At 43.5% G+C, this 18,514-nt stretch overlaps 1 protein-coding gene across 1 annotated transcript in view; it reads right to left on the reverse strand.

Moving 5' to 3' along the window:
- Positions 1–11,310, reverse strand: part of PHF20L1 (PHD finger protein 20 like 1) — a 61,157-nt gene extending 49,847 nt beyond the window's left edge. Inside the window, 6 exon segments of the mRNA XM_075141139.1 lie at positions 151–239; positions 1,030–1,114; positions 1,272–1,443; positions 9,902–10,007; positions 10,641–10,700; positions 11,173–11,310. Coding sequence (XP_074997240.1) covers positions 151–239; positions 1,030–1,114; positions 1,272–1,443; positions 9,902–10,007; positions 10,641–10,698 — 510 coding nt within the window. The 5' untranslated portion in view covers positions 10,699–10,700; positions 11,173–11,310.
- Positions 11,311–18,514: the final 7,204 nt, after the last annotated feature.

Here is an 18,514-nt window from a genome sequence, read left to right on the forward strand (position 1 = left end):
ACTGGTGAAGCAAGGCAGTGCAGGACCTAGAATAAAGACTGTTAGCTAAATCTAGTTGTGCTAAATGACATTTTTACTATCTCAAGATATTTTAAAAAAACCCAAAAATCTATATAAAACCTAACAAAGAGATACCTAAAGTATTCTTACCTGCCCTTTTGCATCCTCTGGCATAGATTTGATATGCATCCTCTTAAGACATCGAATAACACCATCATAGAACTGTACTGTGAATGTTCCTAGAAGAGGATTGATGAAATTACTATGAGTAGTTAAGAAACAAACACACCTTGTTACTATGAAAGCTTTAGCAAAATGTTTTGTAGGCTATATGAACAAAGTAACCAGGTGTTACCTACAGTCAGGATCGAGAATTTTAAGAAAAATAAATGACAGTCTCAACGAAACCCTGCTTTTATATTGTTGCTCTTTGTCCACTTGGACAATTTCAAGCATTTTTAAGCTACTGTGTCACTTTTGCTCATAATTCATTGAAAGAATTAAGTAATATTTAAGTTGCGACAATAGGGAAACAATTCAATTCACAATCAAATCCTCGTTTGCTTTAAACTACAGTAAAAACTTGAACTTCTGCTTATGTTCATTAGAAATATCACCCCATTGTGAAGTACTTCAGCTAATTTGTTCCTTTATTTCCCTGTTTCCATTGTTTTTCTTCAATAAACAGAACTTTAAAGAGTCCTACAATTCCTAAAACAATTAAACATTTAAATGTATCGTTAGCCCAAATCAACAATAGTACAAAATATTTGTAACACTGCACAGGATATTCCTCTCATCACTGAGGAAACATTGAGCATTTTGTCTTCCCGGAGAAATTCCAACTGTCTAGTTTCACCCAAATAAAAGATGAACCTCTTACTAAATTTGATAGAATAGAAACATTTTCACTTGATACTGAGGCAGTGAAGAAAACTTTATACGCATGTCGATTTTTTTAAGCAGACTACAGCTACAGCATAGCATATGCAAAAAGTCCTTACCCATGGATCATATATGAATACATACCCTCTTTATTAATTGCTTCAATCTTTGCAGGGTAATATCGACAGTCTGTCCAACGAGCTAGGACTTCCTCTCCAGGTTTAAAATCCTATTTAAAATACAAATTTAGTCATTAATATTTTAAACATTTAGACTTTTTCCTAAAAAGAATTAAACATTATGTGCTAGAGAGATTTAACGTAGGAAAGCAAGTAGAACAGTTTACAAAAAAAAAGAGTCAAAGACAAAATAAACGTGCCACTTACGACAAATTCTTCATCATCTTTCAGCCCTTCTTTCCTTAATGCTGGTCGCTCCAAAGGTCGCAACCTATTGCTGTCCCAGTAAATCCACTCATCGTAGCGATGACTCCAACGTTCAAAATGGACCAACATCTTCCCCTCTTCATAATCTATCTTCTCAATACGAGATGGATACCTTGAACGATAAACGTAAACTGATAAATCCCAAAGCTCTTTCTCGGGTTTTTATTTTTTTGCATACAACACTGCTTACATGACCATTCAGAAAGTTATACTAACACTTTGTACTGAGAAATCTCCGAGTCTGAAAAAGATGAAGTTACTAAATTGAAAGTAGGATAACATTTAGAGTTATCTATACACGTCATGATGATATGTCATCATCTTCATCCTAGTCAGATGATTATACACGAATTTAAACCTCAAGCTCCCAAATCAAGACTGCCTGAAATTGGTATTAGAAGTTTGTGCTTATCAGTTTTAAAACTTGCATTTGTTTAAAGGAAAGTCCTGTAAAAGTTTTCATTTGCTTGGAAATAGGAAGGATATAAAATAGTTTTAGGAGTACATTCATTACTTTTATCATATGAAATGTTACATCAAACTATACCATTGATTCCAGACAAATACGAGCAACTAATCAAACCCAGAAGTCAACAGAACTTAATCTAAGCCGCTTACTAATTTACAGATCAGCTTCCATGATTTCACTGCCATTAAATTTGATTCATAGCAACTATTTTTTAGCAGTCATCTCTCTGTAACTCCACATGCACTAAAATAAATGTCAGTCTTAATTAACACGTGGATTTTACTCTCAGCAAACACTGTATGTGCTCAGCAGAACTAATCAGGACTGCAACCAGACCAAATCTTAGGCATCTAATTTTGGGTGTGGCATAGATGAAGTTAAGGAACCATAAAGTTTGAGATTACATTTGCAGAGAAAAATGGCAAATTCCTCTAGCTTCAGCAATTTATTATTCAGTCTTACTATTTCTGTTTCACCGCAGTGATGTATTTCACAAAATTGTAGTAGGGGTGCAAGGCACAAACTGGTTTTGTCACACTACTTCCTCCACCAAAATTATCAGATCCCATTATTTCCACTGTATGAAATGCAGAGAAAATTGGAAAGAGGCAGAACTCGGCTCCTTCCGCCCTTCACAAAAGTATTCAAATGGATTCAAAAGCACAAAGAATCTCCCAAAAAAAGTTAATTATATCATCACATTTTCTCCAGAGTTTATATTAGGGATGGTCTAAAGTTAACAAAACATGTATTGAAAAGAAAGACCACAGCAAAAGGACAGCTGTCTTTCACTTCCATTAAGAGCCAACCTGTTTTTCTAACAAAGTGCTACTGTGGAGCAATAGTAAAAGAGCAGAGCTTCAGCAACCAATTTCCAGTCCTACTGCAAATTCCATCAGCTAGAAACGCAACTGACATACACAGGAACCCTGTCAACGTTTCAATTTCGAATACTTTCTCTCCAAAATATTGATGGTGCTGATAAAGGAGTTTTTAACACTATGTTCTGATTAAAATATAAGTTCTCGGGAAATACAGGCTTTCATTCTTTCCTGGTGACTAGGATAGGGCATTAAAACAAAAGGTGTCAATCTCAATTTGCTCCTTCATTTCCCCAGTGCTAACTCTTCAGCTGCAGTGATGCATAGAGTTTCCCAACATCTAAGTATCTCAGGAGTTGCTGAATGAGAAAAACTCTCTCCGATTTTCTAGGTTACTACTGCAACTACTTCAGCCACATTTCACCCTCGCCTCAGAGTACATAGGCAGTCCAACTTCTTGTTGCATTTGTCTCATCCATACATTTCAGAAATGCAAAATATTTTCATAGCCATTCTTTAAGTTCCCAAAAACTTCTCACTGAACTTTAAAAAAACCAAATAAACAATGTCTTAGTCTCATTTGACATCCTTCTAACAAAATCTTTTTCAAGATAGAAGAACTCCATGGAACTTCTTTCAGAGCAGCAACAAGATCAATCTCCTTTCCCCTCTCAAGTAGACTGACAACAACCACCTAACAAGAAGAGTGCAACTGATGACATATTGTATCAAAACAGAAAGTAAAACTCGTAGGTCAAAACCTGAATCCCATTATCAGCATTCTGGTTTAACTTTGAACAAAGCTTCAAGAAAACAAAGTCAGCCAAGAGATGGTTTTCCTAAACCCTGCCTCTGATGATGCTTTCTTCTTAAGCCTACATGCTGCTACGTTCAGGAATTTTATTATAAAATTTCTTACTGGTTTTTTTTCATCTTCCCAAGTGTTCCAATTTCAGACTTCTTATAACTAGACACTGAGTGTCAGAATAAGCAGGAAGGGTAGCAAAGCAGAGGAAAAGGTAAATTTACGGTTACTACAGCAAACCTATGAGTAACGATGTTACCTAAGACTTCTGAATAGAAGTAAGTGACGACACAGAAAGCATTTAACAGAGGGAAGGAAGAAAAAACACCACAAAAGCAAAAGGACAGGAAGCGCACTTTGTAGTAATCAAAAACAAGAGCTTGTGCACAAGCACTGAAGATGCAGTAGTGAAATGAAGACAAGAACGATGGTGCTCTTTCTCACTACAGTTGGAAATTTCAGGTTTATCACATGCCAGCCAGGTAGTGATGCAAAACTACGGTTATTTTACAAAATTCAGGGACCATCAGCCAAAAGACAGAATTCTCCTTTTCCTACGCATCTACAATGCAAACACTCTGTTCCCATTATGGCACTACCCTATAGCGGTTCCCTTGCTACGTTTTTCTTGTTATGGCTGGTAGCTTTCACTGGTCATCATCAGCAAAGTCACCATTCCAAGCACTGTGGTAGAAGACAACAGAAGGGATAAACTGGCAAAATATAGTACACTGTCCTGGAAAGAGAAAACTGAGTAAGAGGGGGAAGTAAAATATAGAGTATAGTTTAGAGACAAATATATAAAAATGAAGATAGTTTTAAGGAAAATTCAGCAAGCCAAGAGTCAAGAGGTTAATATATATGGAAAAAAAAAAAAAAAAGAGAGCAAAGCTAGCATCAGTTAATAAAAGAAGATATGCAAAATACTAAGTCTCATTTGGGATCACTCAACAGAGGAAACGCAGCACCAGGTGTTTGTTGGTTAACTTCTCTTTGATAAATACTATTTCTGCTACCAAAGTCTTTTTAAAATGTCATTATCAGCTCTGAATCAAAGTCCATGACACTGGTTTTGCACAGTTAAATCTTATAATAATCACATCATCAAATAATGGCTTCATTCCAATAATCTATGTTTCTTCAACGTATCTTAAGACAGTGATTGCAAGATGAATAGAGCCAAAACCTGCATTCAACTCCAATCCTCAGAGATTATAAGCAAGATTTAGCAAATCCCTGAACCACCCAAGCTATATATGATTGGTTATTAGGCAGCTCAAAAATAACTTTGTATGGATTTAACAACAAGATATTACCCTCAATCTACTAAATTTAGCCACACGATATGCCACAAATATGTATAAACAGTAATATTTCACAATACTGATCCCACAGTGGCAAAGAGCAGAGCATATGTATTGCAGAATTTACTATTGCAAATTTTACACTGCACAGAAACTCTTTTCTAGTGTTATAGTTTTTGTACTTCTACTGAAAATAATCAATTTCATAAATTGCAAAATTATACAAATATTTCAAATGCAAGTATGCATTTCCTGCTAACAAAAGATAAAATGGCAACTTTTTTTTTTTAACCCGCCTTTTTAAAGAATTCTAGTAACAACGCATCCAGGAAAGTTTTTGCTACGGCTAAGAGCAATGTTTACATTTATTCTGTAGAAAGAAGATCAATATGAAGATGGTTGCATCTCATACACATGAGAAATTTTATGCAGAAGTTCCTTCCATGGCAAAGCTACAAGTAGGCGTTATGAAGAAGTACAACAAAGGGGAATACAAACATCACTCTTTACAGTACCGAAGTGTAATGATGTCTAAGGCCCAACAACCTTCCTTCACGTTAATTCTCCCTGTTCGCCCCCAGCAAGTACTACACGCTAAGGGATCAGAATGAATTTGGTATACAAACAGATATGTCAACACTTGTGCAGCACAAACCAGAAAAATACACTCTAAAAAACTGAGCAAAAAGTCTTTACTTTTCACAGAAAAAAACCAACAGACCACCACAGTTCAGTTCAATAATGAAAGTGTTCTTTTCGTGGGAAGAAACAATAACCTGGGTTGGGTGTGTTTTTTTAATAGCGTGCTGGAAACAGTATTTAATAATCCCAAATAAAGTCTCATCCAAATTTCAGGGGGTTTTGTTCTTGTTTTTTAAAGAGAGAACAGGAAAAGTATTTTTAGCTGATGGTATCTGCCCAGTTTAAATATTGTACGCTCTCCATTCGCAGGTTCCAGTGATTCCAGCCCGTAAGAATTACGCAACATTTTCGTAAAGCTGCAAAATTTAATACGGCTTAGAAAATTTATACTATGAAGCACTGGTCAGACAACAATAATGCTCCAACGTTCGTATAGGAAAAATTAATGGGAAACTTCCATTTTTCATTTCTTGACAATGTTAAAAAAAATACCCATTTTCTCCAATGCACTTAACAAATATTAATGGCCACATGGACAGTATTTTTAATTTTGACATCATCATCTTCCTTTTGACCCTTCAAAAGTGACCAGCAAGTGGTGAATTGATCTGCGAGATGGGACAACAGTTATTTCAAACTGTAAAAATGGATGCAAAAACGTTAGTAAATTTGCCCAAGTTTGCACCTACAAAGACTAGAAACAGACACATACTTCCTGCCTTCATAATAATGGTATAAAAAGTCTTTCTTTCTACCTCGTAGAGGATATAAAACAAAATACCCTCCATTCTGGCTTCTCCACAAATAGTCTTCTGGTATGTGCAAAATCTGCAAACACTTATTTCTAACTCCCCACCTTTTATTATATGTATTATATTATATCAATATAAAGCAGAGTCTTCACAGTCCTTTCAAATACCTGGCTGTCAAGTAACCCAGTCAACTGAAATCCAAAGCAAAGACTGTAAAAACAAGATTTCCCAAAGTCTTACAGGGAAAAAGCTTCCTCCATACTGGGGGGGGGAGAAGGCGGAAAAATCCATCCAGATAATCAAATACACCAAGTCAAAGTGCTGTTGTTCTGATAACTAATCTATTTTAGTGAGCTGTTTCCATTCCAGAACTGCAACAAGGGCCATGTATCTGTACTTCCTTCATTGCCTAACTTAGAGTTTAGATCAAGCAGATTAATAACTACAGTCTCAGAAAAATAACACGGTTGTTTTTTTCAAAGCAGCATCTGGCACTTAGGGGACAACCAGTAGAGAGCTAGAGCCACAAAAGACACAAGAAAACAGAAACAAAAGGAAGAGATGCATCTTTAAATACATCAGCTTTGCAGAGACTGTGTCCTACTTGTGGAAGCCAACAGCTTAGGAACCAGCCTTACACATGGGCACGTACTTGCAGATATGTGCAGTTTTACTGCTGTTTCATTTGTTTTGTCAGTGAGAGGCATGGGGTGGGGGTTGTGCACATGTATCAGTTTTTATATGAGATCATAGGATAATTCAGGTTGGAAGGGACCTCAGAAAACCTCTAGTCCAACCTCCCACTCAAAACAGGGTCAGCTATGGAATCAGACCAGGTTTTCCAGAGTTTTATCCAGCCCAGTGTTGAAAACCTCCAATGTTGGAGACTCCACAAGCACTTTGGCCAACCTGATCCACTGCTTGACTGTCACATGGGGAAGATGATTCTCCTTGTACCCAGCCTGAATCTCTCGTTTCAACTTGTGCCTGTTGTCTCTTGTCCTCCAACCACGCACTACTGTGGAGAGCTTGGCTAAGTCTTCTTGTTGACAACCCTGTGGGTATTGGAAGGCTGCTAGTGGGTCTCCTGAAGCATTCTCCAAGCTAAACAAGTCCAGTTTCCTCACCCTTTCTTCACAGGTCATACACTCCAGGCCCCTGATCATCTCATATATATTTAATAATTTTCTATTATCAGACAATCCCATATCATTTACTATCTGCTGACAGATGATCACATTGATTTTGATTAGAGCTGCATTTCATAGTTTGCTTTAGAGAATTTAAATTTAACAAGTGGTACAAATTCATTATGTAAGACGACCTCCCCTGCAACAGTACACTGTTGCACTTGATAAAGAAGCAACTGCAGTTACCTCCACAATAAGGAAAAAATAAACACGCTCATTGACAGCCTGTCCTTGCTGATCAGTTTGACCAGGTTTTCTTCTATTCAGTAATTGTACATGCCAAATGATACAGTGACCAAAACACTGTCTGCAAAAACTGCCTCATCTAAAAATATAGGGGTTTTAAGCAATAAACAATCAAGGTACAGAATACCCTCTGCAAAGCTTACTGAATTCAAACAGAATACCAGATTCCATGAGATGGATTTCAGCAACTACTACACAGATGAAAATTTATAACCTGCAGAAGTGCCTCAGAAAGCAAAAACATACTTTACTATATTTTTTCCCATCCTCTAGAAGCCTTTCTTGATTAACATTTTAACTGGTCGTGAACACTGGATCTTTAAATGACAGCAGGCTTTCAGAAAAATGGAGAAAAAAAAAATTAAAATCCTCTTTCAAAGGCTATTTTTCAGAAAATGTTCTCAATTTGTCACTTGTAGAACGACTGAGCTAAGCAATACTACTGCTCTTCAACTTGGTTTTGTTAAAAAATATAAAGAGATTTCATGTAAGTTCAGCGACTTTATTTTCTTTGAAGTATGTATTTCTGCATGCAGATGAGGGGAATGCATACAGCTTATATATAGAAAGAATTTAAAAAACATCCACCACCCCCTTATGCAACAGAAAGCTAAGAAAAAAAGTCACATGGACTATTATTCTGGCCTGTGTCACCCTAATAATAACACGACAGTAGGCTTTCTCTAACAAGCTCTTTGGTTACATACCTGAATATTATTTCATTTGAAAGAGTGTCCTGTTTTCAGTGCTGCTGTAACTGCAAAATTTTAATATTAACTTTCTGTTCCTGTCTATGGCACCACAAAAGTTCACATGCATATAAACTTGACCTGTTCTACCTGGTAGTCCAGATGATTAATCAATTCCTAGAAAGTTTGGGATAGATTCTATTCTGCCTGAAAATACCAAGCAACTCAGCTGCAGAGCTTGTGACAGGGCCCGTCCCTGACAAGCCAAACCTAGACAAGTACTCCAGAACTGACATGCGATCCTTCCCTGTGAAAAGGCTGGGCAGATCTGATATAAACCATACACTGGGTATTCAGTGATCATTTTTGATACAATTAAGCTGAAGTTATTTTTATGTATTAACTTTTGTTATCTAGTTACATTAACCAATTCTCTCTAGTCACAGAAGATGCTATAAAAAGTTCTATTAAAATTATTTTATTTTTATAGTACTATTCAGACAGTTTCATGATCTTGGCATTCAGTTATAGAATCCGTATGTTGAAAACCCACTCTACAGCAACGGACAGGAACAAGGACTGTTCTGTGAACGGTATTTTCCTTTAGAGACTGTTTATTAAAACAAGCGCTTCTGCTATAATTAAAATCGAAGCTCTACAGATGAAAAAGTTTAACCCAACTTTTTATACAGAGCATATAACTACTGGAGTAAACATGTAAATAATACACAGACTTCTCTATCACATAACTTGGAGTTAGCAGGATCATTATCAGTTAGCAGATATTTACATGAACGTGCTTAATTCTCCAGGAATGCAACAGAAAAGCAGGTACAGGCCTCTATATTTCCTAGCCCTAATTAATCACAGAGCAGCTAAGAAAAAACTTCTGGGTAGAAGCATCAACTTCCTGTGTCATCTACTTTAACAAAACCACGGATTTTTCAAACTGAAATAGCATGGCCAGCACACATCATGAAATTAGCCCTCTTGCATTAATAAAATTTTGACTAACAATTTATTTCAAAAGAAGAACTTCTTTCACAATACACACACCGTGTAGCATGGTCCTTGTGCCCACAAATTTCCATTTTGTAGTCTTGACTCTTACTGATGGTGTGACTGGGTGGTGCAGAGTCAGTTCTAAGCATTTCATTTCTCCAACTTTTTGATACAAATACAACTGTACTTACCTACTCCATGAACTCCGACTAAGGATGCTTTCTTTTTTTAAAATCAGTTTTGTGATCCTACGAAGTATGATAACTGAATACAAAACAAATTCGCGTGCATGCCTTCAAACTAAAACAAAAGAAGTCTTTAGTTGCAGAAGTTTGCCGCATTAACACATCGATGGTCTCGCACATGACGCTGCATTCCACACTACTCTGGAAATGCTCTTTGCTTACTATGGCTGCACAAGCAGCTAAAAGCAAACAAACAAAAACCCATAGAAAAGCTTAGTTTGGTTTCTGAAGAGAGAATATTTTCCTAAAGGCTAACAGTTTTAACAGACGACTTACGTGGAAATTGATAAAGTTCACATGTGAAACAGTCAATTAGTAGGTGCACTAAGTTTTATACTTAGACATCAAAATATACAATATACGCAAAATAATTTTGCTTTTAGAAAATACTGCACAATTCCATACCATTTTTGTAAATAGTCCAGTGCCTCCAAACGAGCACCAATCTCAAATGTGATTCCAGGACGATTTGGAGGCTTTTTACTCATCTTGATATTTTCTTTTTCACTACCTTTGGAGGAAAAAAAAAATCGTATTAAAACACACAATGTTGTCTAAAACGTGTCACTGACAGCAAATATATTCCAGAAGGTGGAAGAAGATGTGAAATTTCTATCCTAACTTTCCACTAACTGCTTAGTTTTCAGAAGTATAGTCAAGGCCCAAAAAAGGCATTAAAAAAATTCACGTATTTTTATTCAAATTTCTTCCCCTCCCAAAAAAAACCAGTCATCAACCTTAAAACAAAAAAAATAAAAAAACTGGTGCTCATTTCTGAAACTGTACTACACTGTAATTCCTTGACATCCCTTTAGAGCATCATTTTAAGAGTTATGTAGAGTCAATGTGTTTTCTCTCCTCTACCGTGGAAAAGGTCAAAACCAAGAAAAACGTATGTAACCATAGAAATTTAAAGATAAACATGGCCTAAAGGACAAGTAAGATGAAATCAGCAAAAAAACAAAAATAAACAAACAAGCCATGTTCAGCCTTTCTACGCACGCTTGAGTCTCATTCACAGCACTAAGTAAGTTTCATTCATAAGTGCCTTTTAATTTTTTTTTTTTTGGTAATTCAGTCACTATTAAAAAATCACGTCTCTGTCCACTACTTTCGCGACAATCGTGACTTTCTGATGTACTACCTTTATCACCCCGCAGCACACAGTGGCTCGCCGTTGGGGCGGCAGGCTCCTGCCGCATGCCTGCCAAAGAGCAAGGGTGCCAGGCTGCAGGGCCAGAGCCCCCTCGGTCCGGACCGCCCGGGCAGCGGCAGTCGGACCCCAGCTTTTAAGCGGGGCTCCCCTGCCAACACCGGGAGCGCGATCCGGGGCAGCTGCCTCGGAGGCGGTGGCCGGCCTGAGGAAGCCCATGCCGCTCCCCGAGCGCGGAGGACACAAAGGGGTCCTCCCCAGCCAGGCGCGGAGCGCGGGAGGGTCCCCGGCCGCCCGGGGCCGAGCGCTCCCGCAGGCCCAGGGGAGGACGCGAGTGGCCGCGGCCCGCCGGACCCCCGGCCGTGGGCAGGGCCCAGCGCGGGGAGGACCACGGGCGCCGCCCCGCCAGGCCCGGGCGCCGTGAGGGGGGCGCCGGAGCCCCGCGCCGCGCCGGGCCCGCCCGGAGGGGGCCATCGCCGGGGGCCGCCCGCCCTGCCGCCCGCGCCCTCCCCGCGCTCCTTACCGCCTCCTCCGACTCGCAAGGCAGCGGCGGGGCCTGTGGCGGCCCGCAGCCCCGGCGCGGCGCCCGCTGCTCCCGCTCGGCGCGGCGCAGGCTGTCCGGCGCGGCGGCCGCCCTCACAGCCCCATCCTCCCCGCGCCCCGCCGCCGCGTCACCACCCCGCGACGAGCCCGCGAGGCGCGGCTCGGCGCCGCCATGCCACCGCCCCCGGCACGTGACTGCGGAGCCGCCGCCGCGTGACGCGAGGAGCGGGGGTGGGGGGCGGTGAAGCGAGGGAGACAAAGAGAGGCAGCGGTGCGCATGCGCGGCGCTGCGCGGTGATTGACAGCGCCGGCAGCGGCCCGTGGGTCGGGGCCGTGGGTGACGCCGTGCTGGTGACGCTGTGCTGGTGACGCTGTCGCTGCGTGGCGCGAGCGCAGCCTCACGGCTTCCCCTGCCGCCATCACGCACTGTCAGCCTCAGCCTTAAAGCAGGGGAGAGGGAGAAAGGGGTGGCCACTGAGGTGGCCACAGAGGTGGCCATAGCCAGCGGCCGGCACCAGTCGGCTGGCGGGAGGCGCAGAGCGACGGCCTTGTGGCGGCCGGCGTTTCCCTCCCTCCTTTACCCGTAAAACCGGCTTTATCTCGACCCACAGATTTTCTCGCTTTTGTTCTTCCCAGTCGCTCCCCTATCCTGCCAGGAGCTGGAGGGTGAGCGAGCAGCTGGGTGGGCGCTTGGCTGCTGGTGGGGCCAACCCACTGCTGTCCCTTTGGGCACACAGCTTGGGGCTTTAGATAACAACAAATTCGGTCAGGGTGTGCAGGCCTGCGTTTGTAGCTGTTACAGCTGTTTAGCTCTTACTTGGTGTTGCTGGTCCCGGCGCTGAATTATTTGCTCCCTTTCTTGCTGCACATTGAACTCCAGGGCTTCTTAATGGCTGCTGTCAGCTTTTGGTGTTTGCTGTGCTGCTTATCACTGTGTTTTGCTTTGCCTAGGAGACCTATGATAAAAGCACTGGCCTTGAGCCAAGTCTGGCATTTGGCCCCTGCATTGCTGCCATCCCAGTACTCCGGGAACCATCTGGTGGAGACCTTCCTTCTCTTCTTCTCCAGGATAGATATTTCTAACCTTCTTGTAATGGCAAGATCAGCATCATCACACCTCCATGGATGTGATCAGTAAGATAACAGTCAAGTTTCTACCAGCTAACAAAAAAGAAACGTAAGCTTTCCTAGGCATAATGGGTTTCTGGAGACTGCGTATTCTGGGTCACAGTCAGCTTGTGAGTCCTCTCTATCAAGTGACCTGAAAGAAGAACTTTCTCAAGTGTATTGGGTTTGCATGGCAAGGTTTTGGTAGCGGGGGTTGCTACAGGAGTAGCTTCTGTGAGAAGTTGCTAGAAGCTTCCCCTACGTCCCCAATCCCAGCCGGCTCCAAGGTGGACTCGCCACTGGCCAAGGCCGAGCCCATCAGCGACAGTGGTAGTACCTTTGTGATAACATTTAAGAAAGGGGAAAAAACTGCTGCAGAACAGCTGGGAGGGAAGAGTGAGAAAATGAGAGGAACAACTCTGCAGACACCAAGGTCAGTGAAGAAGGAGGGGAGGAGGTGCTCCAGGCGCCGGAGCAGAGATTCCCCTGCAGCCCATGGTGAAGACCATGGTGAGGTGGACTGTCCCCCTGCAGCCCATGGAGGTTAACGGTGGAGCAGATATCCACCTGCAGCCTGTGCAGGACCCCCACCGGAGCAGGTGGATGTCCAAAGGAGGCTGTGATCCCATGGGAAGCCCGTGCTGGAGCAGGCTTCTGGCAGGACCTGTGGACCCATGGAGAGAGGAGTCCACACTGGAGCAGGTTTGCTGGCAGGACTTGTGACCCCATGGCCTTGTGACCTGTGAAGAACTGCAGCCTGTGGGAAGGACTCATGTTGGAGAAGTTTGTGGAGGACTGTCTCCCGTGGGAGGGACCCCACGCTGGAGCAGGGGAAGAGAGTGAGGAGGAAGGAGTAGCAGAGACAACTGTGATGAACTGACCACAGCCCCCATTCCCTGTCTCCCTGTGCCGCTGCAGGGGAGGAGGTAGGGAAAATCATGAGTAAAGTTAAGCCCAGGAAGAAGGGAGGGGTGGGGGAAAGGTGTTCTAAGATTTAGTTTTATTTCTCATTACCTTACTCTGACTTTTGATTGGCAATAAATCAAATTAATTTTCTCCAAGGCGAGTCTGATTTTTGCCCGTGACAGTAATTGGTGAATGATCTCTCCCTGTCCTTATCTCGACCCACGAGCCTTTTGTTATACTTTCTCTCCCCTGTCCGGCTTAGGAGGGGCAGTGATAGAGCGGCTTGGTGGGCACCTGGCGTCCAGCCAAGGTCAACCCACCACAGTCCCTAAACAACAGCAGGCCAGACAGGACATAGTTTGTGTGGTAGCCCTTGGGCCTGTCCAGGCAGGACCAGCTGTGAGAAACGTGCTCTGCACCGTACCTGGGGAGCATAGCCTCTCCTGGAGACTCTGGCAGAAAACACCTGGAGAGACCCGAGGCCGATCTCTAGGGATCTGGAGCTGGGGGTATCAAGGGTCCGAGGTGCACTAGATGTTCATACAAAGGGTCCCCTCTACACCTTATACAACCGACACTACGTGGAGTAAATGGGGAGCATCGATCATGCAATGGGCTCAAGTGGGAAGCCCCCACTGCCCACGAATCCTGGAAGAGATCACAGTTTGGCCAGGAGGCAGAGATTTTGAAGCATCACCTGAGGAGGTGGCTCAGGCCCAAGAGTATAATAAATTAGCAGAAAGTGAAAGGCAATATGCTCTGTTTACCAGTGGATCCTGCTGTGGTGTGTGAAACCATCTGATGTGGCAAGCTGCTGTGTGGAGCGCAAATCATGGACCAAATTAATTGATTGGATTTCTATGGACGTTTGGGGGATGTCCCACAGACTAAGGGAGTGACGTCTGTGTGTATGTCAAAGGACGAGGAGGGGGGGTCATGACTGATGGGGATGTATGGGAGAGTGTAGGACCTGAGTAGTATGGAACAAGGGGTGGAGATTGTATGGGGTCTGGCTGGGATGGAGTTAACTTTCTTCATAGCTGTCCGCATGGTGCCATGTTTTGCGGCTAAAGCAGTGTTGATAACACACCAGTGTGTTGGGTATTGCTGAACAGCGCTTGCACAGCATCGACGCTTGCTTTTTTTTTTCCACTCTGCCCCTCCCGGCAAGTAGGTTGCGGGGGGGCAAGAGACTGGGAGGGGACACAGCCAGGGCAGTTGACCCGAATTGGCCAAAAGGACATAAATTCCATGCCATAAAACGTCAACCTCAGCAAGAAAACCTGGGGTAGAGGAAGAAGAATGGTGGGGCTTTTGTCTTCCAAGGTGGCCGTTGCTGGGAGACTGGCTGGTCCTGGGTCCATTGGTAGGTGGTGAGTGATCGCCTTTGCATTGCTTGGGAGTTTTTTGGGTTGGGTTGTTTGGTTTAGGGTTTTTTTGCTTTCCTTCACTTATTAAACTGTCCTTATCTGGATCTACAAACTTTCTCACTTTTGTTCTTCCTCTTCTTTCCCCTGTCCCACGGGGAGTGAGCGAGTGGCTGTGTGGGTGTTTGGCTGCTGTCCACGGTCAACCCATCCGCTTTGGTTAGTTCCTGCGAGGCTGCCTCCCACTTGAAGAGTCTTTATGGGGAGACTGTGCAGTGGGATATTTTAGAGTATTTATTTGCTGCGGGATTTTTTATTCCTCCTTTGATTTTTCCCTGTTCCCATTTTCTGGATGGTGGTGGCAAGCAGGAGAGACTGAAGAAGGAAGGAGGCTTGAAGAAAAACAAAACAAACAAAACAGAAAAAAAAGGGGGAAAAAAAAAGCTTTTTTCTTGCTTTAGTAAAAAAGTTGCCATTGCATTTGTTTGAATTCTCCAGCTCTTACTACCCTGAGTGTAGTTTTGATGCAGGCTTTTGTTTAGAGGGTTTGTTACAGCATGGAGAGGGTTGTTGCGTTGGCAATGAGACCTCTCCAAGTGGCAATGAACATGCAACGTCACGATGCTGTTAGAAAAGTGAAGGTGCTTCTGTCCAAGGAGAGGGAGATGGGGGAAAGACAAAAGAGGTAGTGTCGTGGTTTAACCTCAGCCAGCAACTAAGCCCCACACAGCTGCTCGCTGACTACCCCCAGTGGGATGGGGGAGAGAATCGGAAGGGTAAAAGTGAGAAAACTCGTGGGTTGAGACAAAGACAGTTTAACAGGTAAAGCAAAAGCCGCGCACACAAGCAAAGCAAAACAGGGAATTCATTCCCTCCTTCCCATCGGCAGGCAGGTGTTCAGCCATCTCCAGGAAAGCAGGGCTTCATCACACTTAACGGTTACTTGGGAAGACAAACGCCATCACTCTGAACGTCCCCCCGTTCCTTCTTCTTCCCCAGCTTTATATGCTGAGCATGACGTCATATGGTATGGAATATCCCTTTGGTCAGTTTGGCTCAGCTGTCCTGGCTATGCTCCCTCCCAGCTTCTTGTGCACCTGGCAGAGCATGGGAAGCTGAAAAATCCTTGACAAGCATAAGCACTACTTAGCAACAACTAAAACATCCGTGTGTTATCAACATTCTTCTCATACCAAATCCAAAACACAGCACTATAGCAGCTACTGGGAAGAAAATTAACTCTATCCCAGCCTAAACCAGGACAGGTGGCGAGGATGGGGCAGGGTACATATGTCATGCTCTGTTGACTGCTGGAAGCTGTCTGGGTTATGCCGTGGTATGAGCAGGGCTCAGAGCAGCGTGCGGCACCTTGTGCATCACCTCACTGCTGAGGCTGTCAGGAGAGGGAGACAGAGCTGACAGCAGTCTGCAGAGGTGCAGCAAGCCCCAGGTGTTCAGTAATATGTGCTAAGAGCTCATCTGCACACCCACAAAGGAACACAGAGAGACAACAGCAGGAGAGGGAGCTCAAATAATACCCTGCCCCAGCAGCTCCCAGGCGCATCCCAGGAGCCCTCAGCCCATCAAAGGCCCATTTCCTGAAGCCCAGAGGGATACAGGGGCACAACGGCAGGTGGGAACCCAAATTAAGGACTCAGAGGAAGGGACACCCCAAAGCAGAGTGCCATGTGTGACTCCTACCACACTGCCTTCAGAACAGCAGAAGTCCACTTGTGGTCCAGCAGTACGGGGCAACATTTTGTTGCACTATTATCAGAACAATTAGGAAATCAAGGAGCCCCAGCCAGTGTCCCCATTTCTTTGCTGCCATTTCAGGTATACCCACTCCTGCCCTGCTGTACCCCTGAGGGCACCCACAGCCCTTACTGGCCCTGATCTGCCTACCCCGGTGCCTCCCCCACCCTGCCCATGGGCCCAGGACCCCATTTCTATGTTCCACCATAAAGCCAGTGAGGAGCAACTTTGGCCAAGACCCTATTTTATTCTTTTAGCACAAAAACGTCTCCAATATTCAATCTCGTCTCCTAGGAAAACAGGGCTTACATGGCTGCATTGCATGTCTGCCTTCCCTTTTCCCTTTCTCCACTTACTTCTAAAACTTCTGCCTTACTTTAAGCTTGACAGAGAGACAGAGGTCTCATCACATTAGCCCAACCTGTTTTGTTAAAATGCTCAACTGGGCAGGGAAGAGCGACTGCATCGACCTCTCCGTGGTAGAAAGGCTCAGTGCTCACTCTCCTTCAGGGACCAGAACATCACAAGGCAGAGGGGTGCAGGAAAGGAGATTTCATTACTTCTGCTCCTCACAAATTTGGTGTTTAATCTTGTCACGAAGCATGTCTTTAGCATTGTGAATATTATACAGACCATAAATTGGAAACCAAACTGGGTAGGAGATTTTATCTTGCCAGTCAGTGACTCACAAAGACTTGGAGGGGGAAGAGAGGATTTCATAATCAGCTGAGCATGAGCTCATGGTGTGCTGTTGATGCTGAAAAGACTAATGCAGTCTTTGCAAAGCACATACACATGGAAATACTGAGTAGGAGTAGAGAGGTGACATTATCTCTGCACCTGGCATCAGTACATTGTTATTAAAATAACTTACTGTTTGGAAAAGCCACCCAAAATCTGGAGGGGTTCAGGAAAGATCTGGGAGAATGATCAAACACCTGGGAAAAAAGATAGTATGGTGAGAGACCCAGACATCCGTTTGTTTATTTTACCATTTATTTTTTCTTGTGGGTGATTGGATTAGTCCATAAAAGAACGACTTTAAATGTCAGATATTGCAAGCATGAGGTGACAGTCAACAGAATAAAACTACATCTTAGTTTTTATCCTTTTTATAGCAGGAAGACATACTTAAAGTGGCTGCTGGTGCTTGTATTTAAATGGTGCCTCCATGGCCTCAGCCTAGCAAACATGCAGCAGCACCTCTGCCCCACTCGTCCATCTGTGTAGGCGGCTCGGTCACAGCCTGGCTCTGCTCTGTCATCATCCGTCCTTTTTCTGCCACTTCCTTTGTCCATTTTGACACGCTATCTGGCATCAGTTACTATGTCCTCCTCTTCAGTTTCTCTGCCCTTCTTTTTCTTTCGTCCCAGAAACTCCCTCCCCTCCAGAAATTCCTCCCTCCTTTTGTGCAGATTTACACTATCTCACCAAACACTTCTCTTTTCCTTTTAAAGCCCTGTATTTTCCAGATGCTGGGAAATGCCCTGAGGTGGCTGAGGTTTGGAGCATATGGCCGCCTGTGGGAAAAGAAAGTAGCTAACAGCCATTGCCATGGACACCAAACAAAATAGTAACCCTCCTCGTGGGTCTGAGACACCAACCCCCAGTCTTTCCCAGTTTGAAAGACACTGAAGCTGGACATTTTTTACTCAATTGCTCTCTGGTTCTTTGCAGAATGCCTTTAACTCAATAAATGGTTTCTCCCGGAGAGCTGGCTGTTTGCTGACAGGTATTGCAACCACAGCACTGTATTTCACTGCATGCAGGAGGCTGACATGAAGCTATAAACCAGAAGTAAGGTTCCCTACTAGCAATATTGTAAGGGTGAAGGATGGTAAGATGAGGATGCTAAGGAGTGAAAAATTGCATTTATATATAGGTAGTTCCAACGTTAGTGAAAAAAAAAAAATTGCATTTATATAGAGGTAGTTCCAACGTTAGTGAAAGAGTCCCAAATCCATGCAAAGAAAGAGAAGAAAGAGCAAGCACTGACTGTTGATGGAGGCTGAAGGAGATCCTGGGAGGCAGGTGAAGTTACTGCATAGCGGAGTGGTACCTCCTGATGCTCTGCATGGCTAGAAGGGAGCAAGCTACTCGTTCTGGATGAAGGCAGCTTTGCTGTGCCATGTTACAGCCCAATTAAACCACTTTCTGTGTATCTATTTGCTATTTCTTGGGGGCATA

This window comes from Calonectris borealis, chromosome 2 (genome assembly GCF_964195595.1).
Source record: "Calonectris borealis chromosome 2, bCalBor7.hap1.2, whole genome shotgun sequence".
NCBI lineage: Eukaryota > Metazoa > Chordata > Aves > Procellariiformes > Procellariidae > Calonectris > Calonectris borealis.